This window comes from Rutilus rutilus, assembly GCF_951802725.1.
Source record: "Rutilus rutilus genome assembly, chromosome: 13".
NCBI lineage: Eukaryota > Metazoa > Chordata > Actinopteri > Cypriniformes > Leuciscidae > Rutilus > Rutilus rutilus.
The window spans coordinates 14683628-14705391 of NC_140218.1; the positions used below are offsets into that span (position 1 = coordinate 14683628).

The window sequence follows — 21764 nt, forward strand, 5'->3', positions numbered from 1 at the left end:
CTTAAAGCGCACTGGAAGCTTGACTTACAATTGACTCAGTTTGAGTCTTAGCCTACATTAGCATGTTGCTAAGCTAATAACAACACTCTGACAAGCATAAAAATACCTAGCACACATAAATGAGTGAAAATAATACTTTTTTCAGCACTGAAAGACAACCACAAGACAAATATTTAAACTTGCACATCTGCTAAAAATGAATTACATGGAAGTCATTTTTGAATTTACAGCTTCTTTAAAATGCGATTCAAGTAGGCAGCTATAGGTTTTAAGATTTAGAACCAAGCAAGAGTAGATAATTAGATAATTAAATACAAATAGAATATAAGAAATAAACATGAACATTAAATATATAAAATATTAATATACAATTTTTATAAATATAAAAAATCTAATTCATATTGGGAAGGTTTTAGGATTCAGACAGGACACAGAGGCAGAAACTGACAGTCTAAAAAAATGATAAAGATGATCTTTTACTTGTTCAAGGAGAAGAACAATGAATAGACACAGATTGAGACAGAAACACGGGCACAGTGCCCGCTATAAGAGAGGAGCTGGATGTGACATTTATTTCGTCTTTGTGAGAGAAAAAGAGTAAAGTGAACAGCTATCTGTACTGGCAGATTCAGCTTCAATTTGACAATGAGAATATTAGGTTTTTGCTAAAAAAAAATTATAAAAAAAAACACACAGTTACGACATGCTGCAGTCAGTCTTCCTCTTATTTGTCCCTCACAGGTGTGACGCTTAATAATGCCGCTCGGAACAACTGACCATGCAACGAACTTCTGAGGATTCGTTCCGTTCTATACAGCACGCTCCCTAATCACTGCCACCAATCACGGCTTCCGACATTCCCGCCAAGGACTACAAGATGTTGTCAATCATTAATCGTTCTCAATCAGGCGAGATTTCCACAAGGAGAAATCACTTCCTGCCGCCACAACACCACCCCCACCCACCCCACAAGCCTTCCTTCTTGCTCATTGCTTCCAAATGTTATCTGTAATTACCATTCGCTCGGCAAATTAGCTCAAATCAGATCATGCTTCTTAATTAAAGTGACATTTCAGCAGTGGAGGGGGGTACACGTGTGGCTGCGCTAACATGCTAATTAGCCACGCTAACGTGCTAAATGATAAGTGACCTGTAGCCCTCCACCAGCATTTAGCTTCACCAAGGGAGATCTTTCTTAGGACTTGCGGATCAGACCTGCAGAGGTGGGTAGGTGGACATGACAGGAACGTGAATGACTAGTTATTCACAAGCACCTTAATTTCCAGCCGCCACAAGCTGCAAGCTCAGGGCTGAAAAGACACATTAGGAATGACCACATGACGGTTAGCACATGAACTCTGCCGTCGCATACAGATATATAGGAGTTCTGATTCAGATAGTTTCGACTCAGTTTGCGAACAAATAGTCTCATCCAACGCATTTTTAAGCCGCTTTATTAGCTGTTGTCTTCAATTTAGAGTCAGACAAGCTGATGCTTGAGGTTGCAGGGTAAAGCTGATGTCAAGAATGCAGACATATTTATGCATAGAGGATTTTTTATGGATATTTTCACTCCCGTGAACCCCAGTAGCGGATTCTATAAAATCACTGACATTGACTTCCTGTGTGCATTGGTGCACATTTCATAGCAGGGTCACACAATGCATCTCATAAACACATACATACATACATACATACATACATACATACATACATACATACATGCATAACTCTCGCCGCCTTCTCACTCTACAAAACCCACCTGCATAATATACGTGTATATATAATTATCAAAAAATTTATTAACTTACAACATTACAAAATAAAAGGAACATCAATTTAAGATATGTAATCAAAAAAAAGAAAATAGACAAAATTACAAAAATAAGTACGATAATTACCAAATAAATTACCAAATAGAAATTGCCATAACATTATTTTATATACATTTGAATAATATGAATATGACATGATTTAATGCAACTTTGAACATTACAGAGAATGTAGGCTGTAGGCTGATTCTGTCATGTGCCATCACATTTATTTGTGGATAAAGCCCTTTTTCTTGACAAAATGTTTTTTTTTTATGTAATTTTTGTGACATTTGAAGTATGGATATAGAATTTTTGTGCTAAAGTGAAACGGTTTGATTGCGCTAAACCTTTTTTTTTTTTTTTTTTGGGCTAAATAAAAATCTTTGATGGGAATAGAGAGAGATGGATAGTAATACTAGAGATAGATAGAGAGAGAGAGAGAGAGAGAGAGAGAGAGAGAGAGAGAGAGAGAGAGAGAGAGAGAGAGATAGATAGATAGATAGATAGATAGATAGATAGATAGATAGATAGATAGATAGATAGATAGATAGATAGATAGATAGATAGATAGATAGATAGATAGATAGATAGATAGATACTGACTGTAGCTACAACTGAACCAAACAGTCTTCCATGTCGCAGTCTAACAGCCCATCATGGGTCTTTGCTTCACAAACATTCTCACTCACACACACTCGTACAGCTGTCTGCAGCCACTAAGATTTAGGCCCCTGATTATATATTCATACAGATGAATCAATAAGGCCTCGCAGCAACTGAAATACTAGAGGAATTACAATGAGCCCACGTCAATAGACTACAGCTTTACATTTCATTAGGGCCAGACCCACACTTTAGCACTAAATGAATAGCAATAAAACAGCACCGCCGGCACAAACACACATCCAAGATCCAGAGCTGGTCCATCTCTTACGGCTCTTGAGGGCTCAGACATATTTGGCTAAGGCTCTGCAAAGGAACAAGATTGACTGAGGTGGTCGAACAACGAAAGGAGCAGGAACAAGATTGGTACTCAATTAACTGACACGTGCCATCAACATATGTACATACACCTTTCTAGCTTTAACCTCATTTGGAACCTAGACACACACAGTGTATGTGCACACGGGCCATTGATTTCTGTCTAATGACACAGGCAGTGCTGTCCAACTTGGGGCCGCTACAGGAAGAGCAAGGTGGAGGAGAAATGTGATTCCGATCATGGGATATCACTCGACATCCGCTGATCCCCCCTCACCACCCCCGCGCACAACCTATATCCAGCCAGCGGTTTAGACATCACACCGGGGTCATATACAAGGACTGAGACAGGATTACTGCATACTTCAGCACAAGCACGTTTGTGTAGAAGTGTGTGTGTGCATGTGGCTGGTTTTCATATTCTTGAGAGCAAATGTGCCTGACTTTTAGTAGTCTAATACAAATAATAAAACAGCACTGTGGCTGTACCAAGATTCACTGATGGTATCTGATGGTATTACCTTGGTACTTTGATATAAACCATGGTACTGAATGATTTCTACATCTCATATGGTATGTGAAAAACTGTGAAATATTTTAAAGAATAAAAATGTTGTATTAGTGTTCAAAACCAAGGTTTTTTTTTTTACCCAGGGTAATCATGTAAATCACTAACAAAAAAATATACTGTACCACTTAATTTTGAAGTACCTTGGGATACCATGTAAACACCATAAAAACTGAAATCACTGAGTCCAATGATGAAAATATATTATGATATACTGTACTATGTACTGTATATAAAACCAAAAAAAAAAAAAAACATTCTATTCCATTCTACTCTATTGTCCCTTTCAACCACAACATTATTTCTGTCTGACAAAGACACCATACCAAAACCTTTACGAACATCAGCATCCGACCTCAAATGAACATGTACAATCGCATTACCTCCAAAACCAAAAATTAAGCATGCGACTCACCTTCTTCATCCTGCCGCTACGGGTGCCGGTGAAGGCTACGGTGTGCCCGCGATAATCATACGCCGCCACTGATGTCATCCCATCGTCTTTGTCCAGGAACAAAGGGACCCCCTCGATCGTAGTGGTGCCCCCTAGAGGCTGGTTGAAGTCCTGTCCACAAAAGTTGTCATCTATCTGCAGAGGCTGTGGGGAGAGATAAGAAAAAGGCAGAGTTATTAAAGAAGTTAGTGAGTGGGTGTTGGGAGCGATGGTGCCCGGTATGGCATTTTCACTCGTCTTAATCTTCTGCAATACCAATCCATTGCTTGATATTCCTTTGGGTCATTAAAGGCCATATACTGTATTTTCTGTGCTAATGAATCAGCCAGAGGCCCACACTCATACAGATATATCGCAGGATGAGTCCTTGTGCTTGTGCTGCTAGAAGAACGTCGGAAAATATAGAGGACCTGAGGGAAAATCATTCTCAGCTCTTAACTCCTTTGTACGGTAAAACTGCTAGCGTGGACATGGCCAACATCAAATGTCGCACACAATGCCTTGCAATTCAATGCCTTATGCACAAACAATCCCTAATAGTCCCACACAAAGACGACCACACAATGCACAAAGTGTCCCGGGAGACGTCCTCTCTTTTTCTGGACGACAGACTGGACTCATTAGTAGAGACAAAAGTGGCCATGACCCCTACTGCACCGCATTGCTGCCCAACGGTGCCCCTCATCTTTCACCCAGCGAGGGGTGCCACTGCTGCCAAGGATGACCCGTTCCAGGCAGCGGGAAGGATATTCAGGCTCCCGAACACTGTAGTGGACCAGAGCTGTGCCCTACAACACAAGAGAGCATGTTCTTCCCAAACCCCATGGGAGATGCCGATATTTGCTCTGTAAATAGAACGAACAGAAGGGGATTGGACAAACAGACCAAGTGCATCCCCAAGGTTAGCGACCGTCTGGGTTACACCGACCATCATGCACCTACTGTAATTACAATCGGCCTGCACTCAGGTATGAGCTGGACTCATCTCCTGAGAGAAAACGTTTGTTGCTCACCATTCGCAGTTATTGCCGCTAGGTGTTATTCTCAGTTAGATGAGGAAACATTATGTTGGCAGAGTTAATGACGCTGGTAATGGCGGTTAATGAAAGCCAACCAATGATGCTGGAAATACCACTTGCGTTAGCAAAGCTTGAAAAGTGCTGGCAAAGACAAGGTCGCGGGGACAAACTACGACTAATGGCATGTACCGAGTGGATGAGTCCTACCTGGATAATGGCATTGCCCCAGTGCATTAGGGTGTGCAAAATTCAGATTTAAAGAATTTAAATATCACAGGAAGTTGATCTGGAATAAACAGGAAGGTGAATGTACTGAATTGCAATTCAACACTTCTGCAATTCTGGGAAAGGAAGTGTTCTTCTGATTTATTTTGAGTCTTCTTCCTTACATTGCAAATTAAAATGTTGGCTACCTCAAATTACATTCAGGAATTGAAATTTTATAAAGCAATCTCAGTTCAATTCTTAATTAATTTAAAGGGGTTACTTCATGAGAAAATGCTACATATGTATACAGCTACATCACTAAACAAGCACATTTAAACTCTGCTGAAATGTATTGCTTTTGCCTCCTATTCAGCACCCCATTTGAAAACTGCAGAAATAACAGGGCAGTCACCCATAGCCAGTGACCGAGTGTGGCAGTGATGCATATCTATCAGAGATTCTCTAGTATGCCTCATATAGATTTCTTCTTTTTACCCTTCTTAACTCAAATTACAGCCTCATTTTGGAGCAAAGGGAGAGGGAAAGATGACTAAACAATGTGGACTACAGAAAGGAGGAATGAGTCCAGTGCAGAATGTTTTGGGTGGGAGAAAAAGGGAGGCGACGGGTGTCCTGACCCGAAAAGGAATCTCATCTCTCCCATCAATTTCTAATTCGAAGCAGGGCGTTAAGAGACACAGGCATGTTAACAAGTTAAAGACAGACACCATGCGACCACAGTTTCTTGGGCTGGACTGAGACTGTCATCTTCAATATCCGTGGAATGCAAGGGGGATGACAGCTGAGATGGAAGGGGGCCGAAATGCCTCTGACAGGCTGGACAGGAAGGAGATGCCTCAGAATTCACTCAGAGAGCATGAACAACAAAAACTTAAAAGAACCCATCTGTGCTGCTGCCACTGAAGATCAAAACTGACTCTACATGATGATTTTCCCCAACAATTGTTCTCATGTCAACAACCAATCTAAAACCTACTAAATTCTAAATGTATTATTTACTCATTTCGGAATTCAGAAGGATGTTTCAAGCTGACCTTAAAGACATAGACATGCTGTTCCAAAGCAGTATGACTATTTTTCTGGAAAACAAAACATGATGAGGACTAGTGCTGTCAAGCTCCAAAAAGCACCATAAAAGTATTATAAAAGTGATTCATACAGCTTGTGCATTATATTCCAAGTTTGCTGAAGTCATACAATAGTTTTTATGAGGAACAGACAGAAATTATTGCTAGCGACTGATAAAACTCCCCTCAGGGGAGAGGTTGACTGCTTGCTCACTGAATCGCTGAGTCAGTGGGTTGAACTATCATCTGATTTGCTGTAAAGATTTGATTCTAAGAGACAATTGATTCACTAATCAGACATGATTACTTTTCTTATGCTAAGGAGAGCTACAGTGCATCGCTTCAGTAAATAATGACTTAGACTTTTGGCCTGTTCCACATCAAAAAACTATCACATGATTTCAAAAGACTTGGAATATAACACATGAGTCATTTAAGCTGTAAGTTATGGTGATTTGATGGTACATTTTTGGTCATTTTGGAGCTTAACAGAATCAGTCCTCAATCAGTTTCATTACACGGAAAAGGCCCCTATTCACCAAAAACAAAAAAGTCTTCCACAGAATAAAGTAAGTCCTACAGGTTTGGAACGACATGAGGGAGAGTAAATAACAACAGACTGTTCAGTTTTGGTTAACTATCCCTTTAAGTTGCAGTAAATCTGTCTAAAGTCTAAAAATACCCCCTCAACAGCATGGAAGGTATAAGACAAGGAAGCTGTTGTGTAAATGTATTATCTAATAAAAACAATGCCCTCTTATGTGAAGCACAAATATTACCCACAATTCTGAGTAATGCCTGGTTGATTCAGTTTAGCTGATGACTAAGCACCTGATTTCAAGTGACCCAATGCAGACCAGTGGGAAAGAGGATTGTGATGCCAACCCACCTATGCTCACACACACACACACGCACACCTCAGAGAGCAGCTGTAATCCTGATGTCTTATCGTAACACCATCTGATCGATCTCAAAGCAGACACGATCCAACTCCATCCTCTATCAGTCCATCTCTTTCTTTTCCTGCCTCTCTCTCTCCATCCGTCCAATGATAGCCTTAGGGATCGATGAGGGAGGCAGGATTTGACAGAAGGGGATGTGATGGACATGTCTCAAAGGGTTAATCTGGCAGCATGTTTCAGAGATGCCGCAGGCCTGATCCAGAGAGACAGACACCTGATAGACCAGGTACTTTGGGAGAACATACACAAGAGAGATACAAAGTTCTCAGTCCTCTTTTAGAGAGATAAATACAGTTGTGCTTATACACAATTTGACTATGTTCCATTTTTAACACAATGGATTCAGACGTCAGTCTTGGCTATCACAAAAATACCAAAAGGGATTTGACTTCGGTTATTCGTTCATATTTATTTGCATAACATTTGGTTATTCATTATTAATATGTATGGTCTGAGACATATACTGTATGTATGTATATGTATATAGATATATATGTGTGTGTGTATGTATATGCAAATAACTCCAGCCTTGGTGAGCTTAAGAGAAATACATACATACATACATACATACATACACACACACACACACACACACACACACACACACATATACATACATATATATATATATATATATATATATATATATACACACATATATACATATACATATATATAAAAATGTATGTGTGTAAATATATGTGTGTATATATATATATATATATATATAAAATTTTATTTTTTTATTTTTTTTACATATACATATATATACATACACACACATCAATTTGGAAACATTAAAAATGTTTATGTTATTGTCTCTTATGCTCACCAAGGCTGCATTATTTGCTTTTATTAAATGTATGTATTACATTTATTAAAGCATTAATTAAATAAAAATCTTTTGTTACATTTTAAATATCTTCAGTGTCACTTTTGATCAATTTAATGAAAAAATATAATAAAATAACAATAACTGTCTGTCTTTTTAAGACTCGTTGCTGTTAAGTGTCTATAAAGCACGCTCATTTGTGTTCAACATGAATCCTTATTTGTTTACACTCAGGTATGCACCAAGGTGGGCAGCCATGTGCGAGTGTGTTTGTTTTACGCGGGTGCATGTGCTCGATTGTCCTTAAACGTGTTTGTGTTGATGCGTGTCTTTGTGTGTGCTTCTCCTTAAATGTGTTTGTAGATGGTGGAACACATAAATGAAGATAAAGAGAGGCTGCCAAAATCTTTGGACGCATGGCCTAAGAGAAAGAGAGAGAGCGAGAGATGAGTGGAGGGATGGCAGGCTGCCAGCCTCCTGTTTTGATTGGTGATGGTGGAAATGCAGCGGCTCAGCCGTTTGCCCTTTGTTTCTTTCAAACAGCCAATGGAGGCTCTCTAATTGGGTCTTAATGGTGCTTGCGCTAAAGCGAGCCAGAATTCAGGCACTCTCTCTGCTGCTCTCTCTGGCATTAACAGCATTAGACAGGAGAACATCACAGATTCCCAAAGCATCTGAGGCTTATCTAAAAATACACGTCATATTAGCATGGCCATCATGAGCTGTCGTTCAGCTTTATATAATGGTGTTATTTATAAAGCTGCTTCCACTAAGCAATCCTATTGACCCTCAATCTAAAGTCCTTTAGTAGGACGTAATGTATTTAGGTTGTCTGTCCCGTCATTTGATTAAGGAAAATGCTATGACTTTCATGTAGCTCAACTGGTAGCAACACTGGAGGTCTCGGGGCTTAGCTAGACGCTAATGTTCATTCTGTGAAAAATCACATCGCACATGTGTAGTTGACGTTTTATTTTACTCACCATTTACAGTTTTTCCCCATTTTAATCTTTTTTTATATATATTTTTGTCTCTAATTCATTGTAAATGGTCAACTGTTTTAAAAGTTTAGTTAATCTCTCAATTAACATGAGGTCATAAAAAAAACACATGTACACTATCATTCAAAAAATTAAGGTCGGTATTTGGGATGCATTTATTTGATCAAAATACAGTAAAAACAGTAATATTGTGAAATATTAGTACATTTTAAATAACTGTATTTTTGTATATTTTGCAATCCAATTATTCCTGTGATCAAAGCTGAATTGCAAATGGTGGTTTATACAGACAAATGTATAATCAAACACACATTCACACCCATAATAATACACTCTCACATTCACCTGCATTGTGGTTCTGCTGTTTACCCAATACCCTCGGCATGGCTGTAAGTCAGAGCGATTTATCAGTCTACGTTTTCACCTTTAATCACCTGTGGACTCTCTCTCTCTCTCTCTCTCTCTCTCTCTCTCTCTCTCTCTCTCAGTCTCCATTCCCCTTTCACTCCAGCCCCTCGTCTGGCATTAAAAAAGGCACTCGTGATCTTTATTGTTTGACTTTATAACGTCTGCATGAGACTGTCGTGGAGTGAGAGCAGGTGTTCACTGCATGGAGGCACTGGAAAATATCAGCGGAGAGCAGAGGAGAAGTGTGCACCGCTGATCTTCTGGACTGATTTGGAATTAAAGCTGTATATTTAAAAAATACCCCTCAAAATGATGATATTAAAATGGTGATTTATAGACTTAAGAGAGAGTGAAGGAGAGTTATGTCCTGTGTAGTCTAACAGTCAAACTTGTGGTCATAATCTGGCATAATGACCATTTGATAGCAAAACCTAAAAACTAGATGCGCTCAAGAGTCTCATTAACTAAATAAAACTTTTGAATATGTTTCAAAGATCTGATATCAGGTCCCTTGAAAATTTGGCCAAATCCAGCGACTAGTTCTTTCTCGAAAACAATCCTTGTAGCACTCGGGGAAGGTTTAAATGAGTTTGTTCCAAAACTATAACAACATGGCCAAAAAAATTATACCTGCATAAGGATGGATGGATGGATGGATGGATGGATGGATGGATGGATGGATGGATGGATGGATGGATGGATGGATGGATGGATGGATGGATGGATGGATGGATGGATGGATGGATGGATGGATGGATGGATGGATGGATGGATGGATGGATGGATGGATGGATGGATGGATGGATGGATGGATGGATGGATGGATGGATGGATGGATGGATGGATGGATGGATGGATGGATGGATGGATGGATGGATGGATGGATGGATGGATGGATGGATGGATGGATGGATGGATGGATGGATGGATGGATGCCCATGAACGCTGCTTGGGGTGCGTGCCTTCTAGAGCAGAGGCTATGTATAATATCATAAGGCTGACTGAAGGAGGCAAGTGCAACTCTGAGCCGCACACATGTGCTAATGTGTAACGTGTGCGCTTGTGTCATTTAACTAGCAGCAGGCAAAAGCTGTGGGACAGATGTTCATATCTCCTCACCACTGACCTGACACCGCACACGCACCCCCAGACACAGCCTGTTCACGATCGCACATACAGATTCCTCAGACCAGCGCCTCACAACGCAAACACATTTCCAAGCAGAGCACAGAGGCCTGATTATGAGACTGCCCATGACCTGCTCTCGGCCCCATGGCATCTGGCACAGACAGAACACACATGCACAACACTTGTGCTCTCTCTGTTTCACGGTCTCTCTCTCTCTAACACGGAGGTTAAGCGATTATGCATTTCACTGATCTATAAATCAACATAAACTGAATAGGAGAGCAAAGGTACAAAAATGCTTCCATATGAAAGCAGAGACAGTTTTTTTGTTAGTTGGGTAAATCTCATAAAACCTGTCAAGAACTTTCCCAGGTCATAGTTTAGCAATTATAATTGGGGAATAAAAAGCCTATTGGAGGAGCATTGAATTATTTGAATTGTGGCATCATTTAAAGGGATAGTTCCCCCCCAAAAAAAATTGTCATAATTTACTCACTCTCAAGTTGTTCCAGACATGTATGAATTTCTTTCTTCTGCTGAACACAAAAGAAGATATTTTGAAGAATATGGTCAACCAAACAGTTGATGAACCCCATTGACTTCCATAGTATGAGGGGAAAAAATATTATGGAAGTCAATGAGGACCAGCAACTGTTTGGTTTCCAGCAACTGTTTGTCAGTTAATTTAATATCTTCTTTTGTGTTCAGCAGCAAATCATGCAAAATCATTTTTTCTTTTGATTTTGTGTTAAAATATGGCCCAGAATCCCACACACACATTTTCCCTGAGATTTTCCCAGTTTGTCAGTATATTTGAGAGCAGTGTGATCTACAGTCTTCATACGGTTCAGATTAGGATAACAGAACAAATAGTTTGGCACGGCATCCCCAAATCTGCACTGCCTCTCATGAGAAACAACCTGTAGAGGCTGAATGATTTGCACGATCACACGTATGTTTGGCACGCTCAGACTTCAGGCCTTTCAGAGCTTCCATTGAAAGCAGCTGGTCCTATTCTTAATATGCAGGGTAGGAAATGCAATTTAGGCCAATTTCTCAACATTACTGACCCACTTCCTGCCTGATCGTTTCCCATTAAGATTCCAGTGAACTTAAACGTGTGCCGAAACACTCTGTGTGTATATACCCGTGCACGTGTGTAATTATTTGGATCTCGGTTTGTCTGAGTGTCGTTAGGATTTAAATACAAAATACATAAAGAACAAATAAAGCATCGGGTTAAATGACCAAAAAACAATACCATATGTTAAACCTAAAAACATGAATGAAAGTTTTTCATTATAATCTATGTCAATCTAATAGTTGCATCATATTATATCTAATAGGTTAATAAAAGAATGAAACAATTTTAAAGTTACATAAAACTCTTAACTTGTGAATTCTTCTACAGCATTCATATCTGCAAAACATTTTCACAAATAACAGTAAGAATTATTTTACATATATTTTCATATAATGTCTTATTCAACATATTTTTGCATTTACGTGTTTTTGATTGTTTAATGTATTTTCATTACACATGCGACTATTATATTTAGTCTGAATAACAAGCTCTTGACTGTTAACCAAATGCTGTGAGTCATACGCGCAAGCCTGTGTGCGCGTCTGATCTCTAAGCTCACGAAGCTGATCTGAGGCTTTTAACATTGTTGTCCCAGCAAAATCATCAGATTATAATCTACATAATCTAAAATTAAGCATCCCATAAACACTAATCCAATTACAGCGCAGACACAGACTTTCTCCCAAGAGCGTGCTGCATTTCCGGCTGGAATCATCTGTATTCAAGAGCTCTGCTAAGCTACGTTCACATACAGCTACAGAGTAATGAGATCTGAGATACATCTCTGTTGTGCGCGAGTACATGAGAAAGCAATGAGCGATTTCATTAGTTTCCATTCAGCGGCTCTATGGTAGCCATTGGAGGCCCCGCTGGGCGCGTTCTCTTCGACAACAAGGCCATAAGAGGGACATAACATTGAGAGAATGTGAGTCTGCCGTTTGACGCCCGCTCAAGAAGAAAAACTGGAAACGGCACTCCAAGACTCAGCATGGTGAGCCTGCGAGCTTCCAACAGCACTATGCTAAAGAGCCCTGATCAAGCTAACATAATGTTTAGCATGCTGTGAAATTGCCTGATGCCAATTTATATGCATTCTAAGTCCACGCAAGAAAAATTGCCTCTGGTGACCCCTGCAAAAGATACAATAATTCATGACCAGACAGGAAAACAATGAATTGCCACCAAAAAGCATTTTGACACTTATCTGACTTGTGTAATTGTCATTGTATTACATAACAAAATCAAATCATGCAGCATCTGTAAACAAATGATGCTAGAGCTTTTCTCAATATCAGTGTGTGTGAGTGTGTGCATGCGTACGTGCGTGTGCATGCATGTATTATGGCTGTCAAAAATAACATTTTAATTTCTGCAATTAATATGTTAAAACTATTTTGATGTGATTAAGGCAGCATCCATTTTATTTTCTTGGCAAACAGAAAATTGCCATTTAAACTGTTTATTTATTTTTGACACTGCTAATATACACACACCATTTGCCACTGGTTTGATATTTTATCACATACTTTAAAAACATTCATACATTTGTATGTGTGGCTTAAGTTCGGGGGTTTAAACGGGTCTTATAATCCTCATAGTGGGACTATGAAAATTTGAGAGGGGAAAAAAATACACAAATGTATAAACGACTTAAATATTTACTATGCAAAAGTACTATACAAATAAATTAAAAATAATTGTCTTCAGGTTCATATATTTTAAAGGAATTAAAAATACACTGAAGTATAATATTTTAATACAGTATTTTTAAATATATGAATATTATTTAGATTCATATTTTAAACTTCAGTACAGTGAACATTTTTTTATTTAGCATAATATGATACTTATGATATTTTAATTATGGTTTCCAACCTAGTACACAGAAGTGGTCCTTGACATCAAAAAGTTGGAAAAACCCTGGCTTTAGTGTCCAAATATGTTTTGGGGCCACTGCTGTTGCGGATCAGATCCAGCTGGTGTCTAGCTGATCAGATCTAGCTTTTGGTGGGAAAATGAAAAAAACAAAAATAATCTGTTCGGTAGAAAATATCAATGAAAGAATCAAATTGCATCTACAGGCTCATTTGCTAAATGTACTGTATCATGGTTATCAGCAAATGTCTCCCAGGAGCAATATCAGGGCTTTAAATGTCCAACATCAGATGAAGGTACTTGAATCACAAACATTGTCTATTCAAACCCACAATCAACAAAGCCTTAAAGCTGTTTTCCCCCACTCACATGAACAAAGAGCACAGTCATTTTGGCATCTGAAGCTGTAACTGTTGGTTTCCATTAGCTATTAGAATTTTTCTGTCTAAATACACTGGATCCACCCCCTAAAAACACAAGTTGCAAGGTTGTGATGGCACCCAAAAGGGACATCCAACCCTCATTATGCACCCAAAACAATTTATGTTTTCCTGGAATCTCTGACCTCAGCGTCCAGTAATGCTCCATCATCTAATCATACACCCCCTCATTACATGTGGACTCGAGAGAGCCTGCTAGAAACATTTCAGACAACAGCTAGCTTGAAGAGAAAAAAAAAAAAAACATAATAATAAAGTTCTAAAAGCCACCGTGACCTCTTCGGAGTGTCACAAAACTCCCAAAGGATCTCCAGCTTGGGTCGAAGTGCCAGGAATGAGGAATGGTTTTGTCCTTTCAAAAGTGGTTCACCATCTTTCTTTCCAGGTCATGCTAGTTATGCTCGGAAATGTGCTTACCAAAAGTGGCTGGCCATTACTCACAATGATTTAACAAGTATTCATGGAAATCACAAGATTATTGCTGAGCTTTTCCTGCATAATCTCGAGACGGATTGTAGTTCTCCAACCCCGCTGAAAGACCTGTGAACATGTTGTTGCCAAGTACTGTATGCAATGTTCCTAGAACAACATTCTAGTCAAATAGTCTCAACTCTAATCTTAACCTACCCTTAAAATCATACGGCAAAGCTAAATTATTAATAAGAATGTTGTTTAAGCTAAAAACCAAACCCCATCATTAACCCGAAAATCTCACTGGTTGACAGGAATTTTTTCACGCAACCAACAAGACGCTGATCCAAAAACATATTATACTTGGTGAAAGCACTAGCGTTCAGCCTTCTTAAATAGCTTAATCAGCAACATTTTTGATTGTGGTTCACCAATGATTTAAAGACCTGTGAACGTGATGTCAAGTACAAACCATTCCTAGATCAATAATCAAATGCCATCCTCCTAACCCTAACTTAAAACTAAAATCAAAGGGCTATGACTATCTGATAAGTTGTTCAACCCTTAAACCAAAGGTTAACAATAAAATAAGTTTGGTTGATAGGAATGTTGCTCCAGGACAAACAAGGTTGATCATAGTTGATTTCGACAATAAAAATCACTGAGAAATATGGTTAAAGTCAAAAATGACAGTTAAACAATTAAAACATACTAAAAAATAAAATAAAATAAAAAGATAAAAATTTGACGTAAAATTGCCTGTTACTGACTAAATATGACATGATGAAATATTGACTACATTTAAAATATATTTATTTTCATAAAAAAAAAAAATATATGGCTTTAACACTAATATTTATGGAAAGTGTCCCCACTTGCCTTCTTAAATAGCTAACCATTGGAAAAAGTGATGGCTGACCGGCTCAACAGAACCAAACCAAAACCAACTAGCCTGCAAATGCATGCTGGTTAAATCTAAGCAGGTCTTTTCAGCAGGGAAGGTGTAACTGGCTTTTCCCAGCTTGTGTATGCGGATGTTTTTTAAGCCTTTGTGGAATATGAAATAGACTAATGTTTTTTGGATCCATCCCATTGCCCACCACCACATGAAACAACAAATACAGCTGCATGCGCAGCCTGGCAAATAGTGCCGCACATAAGCGCACACCCACAAACACACACTGCGCTCTTGATCACAACCACCTACCATCCCACACACACTCCATACGCGGCTCCCACACAAACACACATCAATAAATAATTACACCGACAATTAGATGGGGAGCACTCCAAGCATGACCTGTTAAGAGATTTGCAACCTACACACATAGTCGCCATGTGAAAGGCTTGGATGGGGGGTGGGAGGGGGGTTAGTCATTTTTCTTACTACCCAGTTAACTGGCTGACTTATTGATTTAAAATTACCATCACAGAGAGCTCATACAGTTGTCTACACTTTATTTGGCCGCTCACAAGGCCTCGTTTGATCTGAATAGCGTATGTTAAGGCTACAAAGAACCAAGGAATGCAAATTGCGCCCCATTATAAGCACATTCACAATGGGAACATCCACACAGGGACGCAGTGATACGATACTACTATCGGATACCGAGATCATGTTCTTGTATAACCCAGTTTCGGTTCCACCACTTTCTCCCTGTAATTTCTGGTTGGTTCTCCACAATATCAGCAACTACCAAATTATGTAGAAAGTATCTGTACTCATTCTTGGTCTCTGAAAAGGTATTGGTGCACCCATTTGGAATGAATAGATATTTACAGTCAATTTTCTTTCATTGTTTCCCCTTTAAAAAAGAAAAATCGACAAAGGATTCCCTTAATCTCAAACCTGTGCTCCGAAGCACAATAAATAAGACTATGGAAAAACGATTAGCCCCGAGGCTATTGAGGTGGATATAGTTTCATCTATATGATTTTTCAATATCCAGTCATCTCTGATCAATACCCTGCAGGGAAGGAGGCACAGATGGGAAGCCATTAAAGTGTAATCCAGTACAATATCTTTTTTGCCTGTCCGTGAAAAGGTCCCGCGTGGACTTGTTCTCTCATTTCCTTGAGCAGTTCCTCAGGGAGTCAGAAAGAACTGAAGTGAACACCAACAGCAAGCAAATGATATTCAATGTCATGATTAAAATCACAAAGTCTTTCATCTGGGAAGTTTTCAATAGCATCTGAGATTAAAAGACAAGACAGAAAATCTTTCAGCCGTCAGTCTGAGGGAAAAACAGAACTGAACACTAGAAGGATAACTGCTAGCAATCAAAATCACCAGGCAAGTGATCAACCGAGATAAGTGATAATGTAATTATGTAAAGCAGCAAAGGGTAAGGAGTCGGTCCTGGTGTATTTTCGTTCATCAGTTAAACAACAATTTGTCTCAGTGCCACAGACAGAATCAGCTAAAAGTCGTTCAATAATGACGAGATGTTCTCCCGAGAAGGCGATTCACACTGGTTTCAAGTACGGAAATGTATTGCCGTTGTTGTGCTCATTAATATCATCTGTGGACACACATAAAAACTCATTAGCAATGCTAATACGTTTTTGTTTTGCCACCCCCACCCCCTTTTCTTTCTCTTTTTTTTTTTTTACGGGCACAATTCAGATGGTTAGAAACCAGCTTGCATCTGGCACAGAAGGTGACCTGGAACTTTTAAAAGTTCCTCGGTTGTTACAGCCGCCATAAAATCGAAACATTTGAGGGAGAGTCTGCCGCGCAAGTCGCATGGAAATAGACGGAAAGACGCAATCCAGCAGAATAATCTCAATATCCCGCAGATCAATAGGTTTGAAAATATAAGAAAGACTCGCATCAGCATCTGAATAGACAACTTTGGCAGCAAAGTACAAAATCAGTCTTCTTCCAAATGCATGGCGCCTCAAAATGCTGCATCCTAATGTTTTATTGAATCATTTTAGAAGCCCTTGCTGTGTATGAACAAAAGTGTCCATTATAAAAGTCATTTTTTTAAAGAAAAGGCCAAAGAACTGAATTACAGTGGAAAAGTTCCACTGCCAGCCTTGATAAAAAAGCAGAATAGAGAAGAGAATCGGTGTGTAATTATTATTTGACTCTGCTGTCGTATCCTTGATGGATTGCAACACAGTATAGCAGATGGTAATCAAGCACCATCATGTACGGGTTCTCATTTCCATATATGCATAGCTTTACCATGAGCAATGGGACAGGTGGGCAGAAGAAAGACGTCAAAAGCGCTTACTGTCTGTCTGTCTGTCTGTCTGATTGCACGCATCTCTCGTCGTCTGTCTGCCTGCGTGTGTATCTCCCCTAAAGCCTTCTGAATTATGAAAGTGTGCTTTGTGATTGGAAAATGACAACATTAATTGCTTGTAAGCAGAGCGCGGAGGCAGAGGGATTTTTGATCATGCGCTGATTGTGATGGGCTATAAATGAATAACACAAGGTGAGTGAGGGTGAATTATTCATAAGCTGGAAGCTCCTTGCCGGTGGAGGACCCTCAGAGCGTTATCTTTTCATCCAATTCAGCCAGCCGTGCCGTCGTCATTACCAAGGCAGATTGCTCCAGGCCCGTTATTATAATGGCAGCAGTTATTATCGTTAATGCCACTGTCAGTTATTCGTCGACGGAGTCTACCACTGTGGCCATTCCACCCTCAAATTCTGCATTATAGGTTAGAGCATATGGTTTACACTACCCACAATGCACTATAAAAGCAACTGTTAAGTCTATGCAGGAGGCAAAGTAAGGCCCAAACACATTAAGCATGTACATGAACACAAATGTAATTTCCAAAATGTGTCAGAAGCCAATTCAAAGCGTAGCACAAATAAGCATTACACTGCAACAGCAGGCATTACATTAAAAGTAGTCTTTCAGATTATTTCATGACAGAGCAACAGGGGATAGTTCACCTTCAAAAAAAGTCATTTTCAAACATGTATACATTGCTTTCTTCTGTAGGACACAAAAGATATTTTGAAAACTGTCTCCTTACAAAATAAAAGTCCCCAAATGTGGCCCAATGTTGTTTGGATCCCAACATTTTTCTAAATATCTTTTCCTGTATGAGAAAAATGCATACAGGTTTGGAATGACATGAGTAAATTGCAGTATTTTTATTTTTGGGTGAGCTATCCCTTTAACATGGACACAGCAGAAGTAAGACCATCTTCTTAAACAACTAATGCAACAGCATTAGTCTCCCTGTTCTCTTTCTCCCTGTTTTAATGAACAACTTTTATTACAATATCAAGTATTTAAAATAAAATAATAAAGTAAAAAAATTCTCAACCAAACCTGCTTTTGAAAGAGAGACTATGACAGCTGAAAAACAGCAGGTCTCTTTAACTGTGATATATAGTCTGATAGTGATTACTATTCAGCATTTGATGGATGGTAAAATAAATTACTGCCTAGTTTGAATTTTAGAGCTTTGATGTATGTGCTACTAAACGTTTGATCAGAGCAGATATTGCCGTTATAAACTGAAGCAAATATTATGTTTTCTCATTTGGGGCATTTAATAAAAGTTGTCGTTGAAATGTAATAATTCATAACCCACTAGTGCTATGACAAAATACTGTAGATTAGGTGTCATGGCATGAGAATTGTGAAACAATAACTACATTACTGAGACTGCATCAAAATATATCATAATACTACATGAGAAGCCAGAACACTTTCTCGATCCTTATCTGCCTGCCTCCCCTTCATCTTCCTTTCTTTCATAATAACAATCTCCATCCTTCTATTTTTTATTACTCTCACAAGTCTCTGACTCGATCCATCAGCCAAAATGTGTTTCCTCTTGTATGTCTGAGTAAAGTCGAATCACCCAGGAACATGCTGCACATAAAATAGAAGGGAGGATTTGGGCTGTTCTCAGGGAATAATCCCCTCATTCTGTGCTAGAGCATTGTGTTCTGTGTAGAACAGCCAGCTTGGCTTTTTCCTACGAGGGCCTATGTAGAGAGTGCAGCTAAGAATGCTGTTGATTAGCAACTATGTGCCTGCACGCTAACCTCTCTGTGGCTGTCCACATTGTTCTGACACTCGAACAAAGGTCCCAAGAGGAATTGGACAACAAAGACAGGACAACTTTAAGAGTTTAAATCAATTAGCACTTGAGGAAATGGACACATGTGGCAAGAGGGTGACAGGGTACTAATCCTATAGACTGAGCTAATGATGTGGCTAGGCTAGTTAATCTGAGGGTTTCCCTGTTAAGCAACATTGAGATTCTCAGGGCCTGCATCCATGCACACGGACAAGACATTCCCAACTGCTTTACCACACCAATGATTCGAAAATAACATGTGTACTATAATGAATGTATTGATTGCTACAACACCCATCAACACTGGGACCGCGTTGGGGGACTTAAGTTACTTCAATTAATTTGCAAACAAGTCAAGACTAAAATCAACATGTACAAGTACATGTCGACTAATTCTACAAACCATAACCCTACCTAACTGTCTACTAATATTGTTGAGAGTTAGTTGAGATGTAGTTGCAAATTAATAAGAGTTAGGTGACATGTATTTGCATAGTTACTAATAGTAAGCAGAATGTCTAAAGTGGACTATTGAAATAAAGTGTAACAAACAATATAGTTAGTAAGTGTGACTTACTGAGTTGATGCAGTTCAGTTCCTTGTTGAGGAGCCAGGGTAGGGACAGTTTACCTTCACCCCGGTAGCAGGATTGGATCCTCTCCTTAATCTTTTCCTTGATTTTACGCAGTGTAAACAGGCACAGGGCGGATTCTTTCGGTGGCTTCGACCGGTTTTTTTGGCCCTGAGCAAAAACAGTAAACAGCACCTCTTCCTGTTCAGAAATGCCCAACGACCGTGCCAGCTTGGCACCAGGCCGACTGAGGTAGGCGTCTTGAACCAATCGATATTCCACACCATCCTTGGTACAGCCAATAGGAAACTCCACGTAGGAGTAGAACTTGGGGTCATCCACACAGAGGCGGACAATCTTGGAGGTGAAGAATTGTTCACCACTGGCATCCGGCGAGGTGAGTTGGGTGTCCAGTTGGAGAGTTAGGTAGTAGATGAACTGCTCACTGTTGAAGCCATAGACGTAGTAGATATCAAAGGTAGGGAACTTGGAAAGGGTGTCGGATGGAATCTTGAGCTGTGAGGAGACAAACTCATCCTGGTAGACAAAGCTGAACATTTCAGCATTCTCCTCATTAGCCATCAGCTTACGACTGGAGAGAGTCGGGAAGTACTCTGATTTTCCTTCGATGGGTGTACCTACAAACAGTTTTCCGCTGTCTTCACCTTGGGTTCCACTAATAACCACTCCTGACATAGTGCCAGCCTCGGACACACTGGAAAGGTAGTGCTCCTTGCGGTGATGCGGCTCACCCAGTTTGAAGAGGTCATCCAGTCTGAGGAACTGGCATATACCCTGCGAGGTGCTTCCACATGCAATGAGCCTGTTCTGCCCTGAATCCAGAAGCAACAGCTTGTTGACATTGCTAGTCTGTGATAGCTCGTGAGGGCAAGACTGAACACCAGGTGGTGGGTAACATTTCTCATTATCCACCACAGGGCCGGTAACATGGCTTCGGAGCTTGGTCAGGTTGCTGGAGAGCTTGTAGATCCAATTGACAGCACCAACGTAGACTTCACCCGTTTTGTTATGGACGACCAAATGCGTAAGCCCTCCCTCTGGTGGGATGAAGTTTCGGAAGGAAGAGAGGTTAACCTCGAGCCCCCCATGTTGAGGGAGGAACGAGAGGAAGAAAAGGAGGAGGAAAGCCTCACAAGTAGAGGCGGGAAGGGGCCTCCTCCCATACGGCAGCATTTTTAATATCTTTCTGAGAGGAAGCTGTAGGCCAGGTGATCTGTTCACCTTTCTGATCCTGGGCCTGGAAAAAACCTGGACAGCGTCTGTCAGTCTATGTTGAGGAGAGCAACTTATTGACCCAGTGTCCTCTCTGCTCTCTCTCTCTCTGCACGGAGCTGTCGTCTACACCATCATCTGCAGCGCCATGGCCGCTAGCCCTGCAAGGGTAGAAAAACACATCATGAGTGCTAGAAAAAAAAACTGAATAGAACATTGTCTATTGATTTGACTAGAGTTTAAAAGTTCTGCCTGCCCAAAAGAAAAAAATAACCCATAATACATAAACATAAATATCTCACAGTGGGGCCCTGGGTGGAATCCTATACAACATTTAATGAGTGTGTCAAGCTTGCAGACAGCAGTGCACTCCACAAACTCCACACTGAGAACTCGTCTGATAGACCTGCTGTGCCCTTAAATATTTCACACAGTCTGTGCCAACTCAGCTGGCACAAAAGGGAAGCAAAGGAGCGAGAATAGAGTAGGAGAGAGTAGGGGAGGTGAGGAATGAGGAACGAGTAAGTGATGCCATAACTGTAGACTGGTTTACCAATTCACCTTGAAGAACACCATAAGCTCAGAAGCATCAGCAATAAACGCTCTCATTTCCTCACGCTTGCTCAA

General features: G+C 39.9%; 1 protein-coding gene across 2 annotated transcripts in view; it reads right to left on the reverse strand.

Moving 5' to 3' along the window:
* plxna1a (plexin A1a) overlaps positions 1–21764 on the reverse strand; it is a 201384-nt gene that overhangs the window by 157115 nt on the left and 22505 nt on the right. For both annotated transcript variants that reach the window (XM_084428130.1, XM_084428129.1), the window contains exons 2-3: positions 19911–21298; positions 3779–3961 (exon numbers count right to left, since the gene is read on the reverse strand). In XM_084428130.1, coding sequence (XP_084284256.1) covers positions 3779–3961; positions 19911–21098 — 1371 coding nt within the window. In that variant the 5' untranslated portion in view covers positions 21099–21298. The remainder of the gene's footprint in view (positions 1–3778; positions 3962–19910; positions 21299–21764) is intronic.